At 43.9% G+C, this 6,000-nt stretch overlaps 1 protein-coding gene across 1 annotated transcript in view; it reads left to right on the top strand.

The window, feature by feature from the left end:
• Positions 1–2,102: 2,102 nt before the first annotated feature.
• Positions 2,103–6,000, top strand: part of ARHGAP25 (Rho GTPase activating protein 25) — an 85,035-nt gene continuing 81,137 nt past the window's right edge. The window contains exon 1 of the mRNA XM_047744673.1: positions 2,103–2,521. Coding sequence (XP_047600629.1) covers positions 2,461–2,521 — 61 coding nt within the window. The 5' untranslated portion in view covers positions 2,103–2,460. The remainder of the gene's footprint in view (positions 2,522–6,000) is intronic.

Here is a 6,000-nt window from a genome sequence, read left to right as displayed (position 1 = left end):
AGATGCATAGCAATCAAAGCCTTGAGATAGGTGAGTTCACCCAAGTGTGGGTACTGATGGAAAAGAAATCCACTGTGTGAGTCTTGATTTCCTCCAATATTCGGCAGTCAGAGAGATGAGAAGGAACCAGCAAGGAACCAGAGAAGGAGCAGCTGGAAAGGCAGGCAGACGACCAGGCCAGTGAGACACTGTGGGATCCAAGCAGAGAGAGAGCTCAGAGTTGGAGAGCGTGATCAGAGTGTCCAAAGCTGCCAGTAAGGCACTGGGCTGACATGTAGCCTAGTCTATCATTGGTCCATCACTGACAGTGATTTAGTGACAGGGATGCTGTCGATGTCCTGATAAAAACGTATTCCGTAAAGTCCTGAGGGCAAAAACATCAACAGAAAGGTTTCAGGAGGGAATAATAGGACAAGCATTTGCAAATGTAGACGATCCTTACCAAAGCGTTGCTCCAAAATGAAGAAAAGAAATAGGGCTGTAGCAGGAGGAGGAAGTAGAATGTAGAGTTGTTTTTTTTTTTTTAAACAAGCTTGAATGCTGATGGGAATGATCCTAGAGAGAGAGAGAGAGAGAGAGAGAGAGAAGGAATTAATTCAGATGGAGGAATGATAGGGGATCCTGGGGGGTTAAATTTGTCTGACTCTTGGTTTAGGCTGAGGTATGATCCCAGGATGGTGAGATTGAGCCCTATGTCAGGCTCTGTGCTCAGCGTAGTGTCTGCTTGGGATTCTCTCTCTCTCCCTCTGGTCCTCTCCCTGCTCGTGCTCTCTAAATAAATAAATAAATAAATAAATAAATAAATAAATATTTTTTAAAAATAATAAAAAAAAAGATGGAGGAGTGATAATATGGTTCATCGACTGTAACTGGGAGGAGGCTGAGTATACAGACTTACATGTAGGACTTAGACACAGTAGTAGGATACAGACATTCTCTTCTAGTTGTACCAACTTTTCTCAATAAACAGGAAGTAAGGTCGTCAACAGAGAATGAGCATATGTGAGATTATGAAGAAAGTATGACCAAGTCATCCAAGAGGGTTGAAGACTGAATGGACCAAGGATGTGTAGTTTGCATGCTGGCTAATGGTGACTCCTGTGAGCACTTTTACCTACTAATAAAGCCTCACAACACACATATGAAGTAGGGCCTATTTTTTTGCCTCATTAACCGATAAGGAAATTGAAACACAGAGTGGTCAAGAAACTTGTCTGAAGTCACACAGCAAAAAAGTGACGGAACCAGGATTTGAACACAAGCAGTCTGGCTCTGGACTCAAATACTTAATCACTAGATTAGGCTGAGCCAGTTAAACATATGAAAGCCTGTCACAGAGCTGAAGTAAATGAGATAAAGTTTGAATTAGCATCAGTGGTACAACCACCGTGTGCTAAGCTCTGTACAAAATGCCTCATGACTCTGTGCAGTCATGGTTTTTATCGACCTCATTTTACTGCCTGAGAACATTGAGGCCCAGAGAGATTTAGTTGTTTGTGATAAGCTGCAGAGCTAAGAAGTGGAAGATCTGCGTTCTGAACCCAGGTGAGTCTGATTCTTAAACCCACACCCTGTACGCAATGCCGAAGAACCATTATATACGCGAGTGGGTCTACTCAGCTAAAACCAGCTTAGTAGCTAAGTACCTCAGAGCCCTCCCCACATGAGGCTTTATCTCAAGCAGGAGGAGAACTTACTCTCTGGTCCTAACAGCAGGGAGAATTTAAAAGAAGAAAACTTTGTGGGGTGGGAGAACGCAGGTTGTCTCACTGACCATTTTTGGATGCTTGATCCACTCAGTTGGGAGGAAGGCTTAGAGGTACAGGGTGGGACACTTGAAATTTTGTATTTCTTTTTCTTTTGATCGAAGCTATAGCCTTAGATCACAAGAACACTCATTCTACTTATACGAGCATTTCCAAAAACCATTTTCTCAAGAAAGAGTGCTCATAATGCATCATCTACACCAACCAGCCACCCACTTCCTCAAACGCAAGGAAGCAGACAGTTTAAAAAAAAAAAAAAAAAAAAAAAAAAAAAGACGAGAGACGGCAGTTGTTGATCACAACCTCGCCTCTGCGAGGCCTGAGATTCTTTCGAACTGGAGCTCTGCTTCTCATGACGCAGAGTGAAGTATCAACTGGGATATTTCTGGTAAAACCGAAAGCAAGAAAAAGCAAGGTGCACACTTCAGGAAGCACCAGCCCCTGTGGGACTGTTGGAGGCCTTGGGGGGATTCGGGGGCCATCCCCAAAGTGACAAACAGATGGATGGACCTTTCTTCTGAAAGAAAGGAGGATTCCTGCTGGCAAATCAACTCCAAACCCAGGATTGCTTGTGAAGAACTCACAAAGGGGAACACACACACAAAACCTAGAGGGAAACATCGAGAAAGCGAGAAGGGCGGGAATCGTGACAGACCTGTTGCTTCAGCAGCTACTCACCCGAAGAGGGAGCAAAATGTCCCTGAAGTTACCAAGAAACTGGGAGTTCAACCTGAAAGTGGAGGCTGGGAAAATAGGTACAGTCAATGTCTTTTTGCTGCCCTTGGGTTCTTATACTTGAACACCCGCATTTGCATGTTGGTCTACAGGGAGCTTAATCTACTTAAAAATGGATCTCTCAGCAAATCTGAGTATGGGGGAAATTTGCATTCAAACTGATATGTTGGCTCAAAGTTCCCAAACCGGGAGAGAGGGGTTCTTTTCTGTTTGGAGCTGGTGTTGGAATAGAGCTTATTTGGGGTGTGATGGGCTGAGGCCACAATGGGGCACTTCGGAGGGGCTAAGTCTGCAGATCACACATGAAACTGAGAGTTTTTCTCTTATTTTTCACGAAAGGATAATTTCCCTCCTGTTTGGACACTTGTCCGTATTTTGAGTGGTCTTTCCTAGGATCACAGAGAGCAGAGTCTTTCTGAAGTGATTGATTGGTGAAGAAACTCAAAGGGTCCTGTTTGTGAGGCAAAAAGTAAACAATGAAGACCAGATAGGAACCTAGAGACAGTTGAAGGTATAATAGAGACACTTAGTTGAAGGGACAGAATGGGAGGAAATTCTTAGCGAAGCTGAAAAAGAGAAATGCATTGTAGATTAATTAAAAGATGATAGCATGTTGTCTGAGATATTCTGGCCTTTAATCTTTGCTTCTTATTAATGATCATTGTGACACATCGATTTTAATCTGTTATATAACTGTTATCACAAGTTTCTTTATATGGGTTTCTTCTATTATGTAATCGATCACAGTAATTTGGGGGAGAGAAGTTGGGCTGAAAGTGGTTTCCCTGTGTTTTACAATCACACCTGCACAGTGAGCTAACTTCCTGGACATTATATAAGTTGGGGCGGGGGGAGGGTTTCTCATGGCTTGGAAAAGTTTTGCTTTGAACGAGGTTTAGATGAGGTCTTTTACTGGAGGTGAATATGTTCCTAAAATAAGTGGTCCACTGCAAAGCCACATAACAGAGGGTAAATGATGTAGATCTGAGAAGAGATTTGAAAAACAATCGAGAGTAATCAGAGAAGCCATTAATCTTGGTATCCAGGGAGGATTCGTGGTCCCTAATCAAGCTAGGAATCATTGCATGCTGAGGCTGGTTCCGAGAATAGGTAGTGTGCATACCTCTTAGATAAGCAAGAGATTTTACTCCTAATTACTGTTGATACCAGTGTAGTTGGCAAATGCTCATTTTATTATATGTCATAAAAATTAGCTTTTAGAAGTAAAACTTCTATGGTTTTGTTCCTTTTTAAGTGTCTGGCTTCTCTGGCTTTACCTGGGGTCATTCTAATCTTTCACCATTGGTGTTTGAACAGGTCTTACTCTCCTGCTTAAAAATAAGAAACATGAGATTAATGATTAAATGATTAATAGATTAAATGGTTACATGATTTTTTCCCCCCAGCTATATAGGAAATGACCACATTGGAGCTCAGTTCTGCACGTTCTCAGACCTGGGATTAGGTTGGGTAAATTTCATGATTTTACCAATGTTTATTAAATCATGGTCCCATGGATAGCCTCTATGAGAGTCACCTCAAGCACTTGCTAAAAATGCAGGTTTCTGGGCATGATCCTGACTTGTGAAATCAGAATATCTGGAGGGGGGCTCATGCACCTGCAAATTCGCAAGCACCCCTTGCTCCATCCCATCTGATGAAGGAATTTTGCTGTAGGATGTATGGTCTACATGAGTAGACTTGAAGAACTACCATTCAGCCAGCATAGAACACAGTGTCTGGTCCTGATGGGCACACAATAAACATTTGTTGACTAAATGAATGATGGACTATACGCTGATGATATTATTTAGTAGTATTTAATGAAAAAAATAATAACCACATCATGAAATATAAAGAAGCCCTTCTCACTATCCATGTCATTTACAAGTTTGTCACCCCCCAAGAGATTGGACTACAGCCAGAATATCCTTCATGAGTGTCACGCTGTTGAGAATTCAGATCACAAGCTGAGTTCTCCTAGGAGAGAGAGTCACTGACTCAGCCACAGGACACCTGGTCCCCTCTCCAGCATCCAGTGTCCAGGTTGACTGTAAGAATTGGCTTAATGGTCTATCAGAGAATCCCACAGCTGTTAAGAAGGTGTGTGGAATGGGGAGTCATGTCAGGGAAGTCAATGGCCATTCTGTATAGTGAGGAGGGGTAGGTCAGGGTTTCTCAACCTGCACACTATGGATATTTGGGGGCGGGATGAGTCTTAGTGATGGGGGCCTCTCCTGTGCTTTAGAGGATGTTAGCAACATCCTTGGCCTCTACCCATTCGATGACGGCAGCACTCTCCTACTCCCACCAGCTATGACAACCAAAAACGTCTCCAGACATTACCAGATGTCTGGGGAGAGACATCTGCCCTAGTTGAGAACCACTGGCGAAGAAGATCATCCCAAAGAGTGGAACCCAAGTATTACCTTATGATTCACTGCCTGGGTCAATTTTCAAGGGACCCTTCATAAGCCGTAACTTCAGGGGGCTGAGCAGTGGCCTAGGGCGGATACCAGAACCAGCACTTGCTTATGGAAACAGCAAGGCTCTGACACATAATGTGACACAGGAGGGTATCCCAGCTATTTCTTTTTGCCAGCTGTGCTTCCAGTTTCCCCTAAACCCTGTGAGTGAGGAGTCGTCTGGAGTGAAAGTGAAAGTCTGTGAGAGTGGGGGAGAGGATCCCTCTCAGAGAGCTGACAGTAGGGTGTGGGGGTGTGTGGGGACTGGCTGGCAGGGCTGACCCAGAGACCACCAACATGGGCCCAACAGTGCTGGGAGGATGTGACCCAGGCCAGCCTATCTCTGCCTGGTGATCCTAGTGGACCACTCTGGAGGAAAGGGGAATGGAGAGCAAACAGATTTGACTTCAGGTGGAGCCCAGAACACACATTTCTCTGATCCTTTATCATCTTCCGTTTAGTCCAACAATGAAAACATGGAACAATTCCACTGGTTTCTTGCTCTGTGAGTGAAATCTTTCCCACCTATTCGTCCTTCTCACTGAATTGTAAGCTTCAGAGGGCAGGTTCCAGGGCTCAGCATCTTCTCTTGCACACAGTCCAGGGGTCTGGCACCCCCAGCGCCCAGCATGCAGAGGGCATTGACCATCCAGGGAAAGCCCCCTTTCTGCCCTGTGGGTTGGGAGCACTCAGTGGGAAGATTACCTGTCAATTTCCGGACTGCCTATATTGCCTTCTGTCTCAGGTCCATCTTATTTTGTGCTCGGTTCCCCCAAGTTAGAACGGGAAGCAGACCCTAGAGAGCATATGGGCTCTGAGATCCATAATGAAAGGTACTGCGGACAAGGTGTTTCAATTTTCTTTTCCCCTCTGAAATTTAATGTGAAATCAGAAACAATTGAGAAACAAAATTTCATTATTCTAGTCTCCCAAGTAGTAAAAGGTATAATGGCAATGGTGGGGCTTCTTTTCCCTACTTAATTTTTTCTTCTGTTTGATAAATCATTATTTGTCTGATATAGTTTGTCTAGTTT

This window comes from Lutra lutra, chromosome 9 (genome assembly GCF_902655055.1).
Source record: "Lutra lutra chromosome 9, mLutLut1.2, whole genome shotgun sequence".
NCBI lineage: Eukaryota > Metazoa > Chordata > Mammalia > Carnivora > Mustelidae > Lutra > Lutra lutra.
Note: the sequence above shows the minus strand (reverse complement) of the source record. Positions and strands in the feature narration are given on the sequence as shown.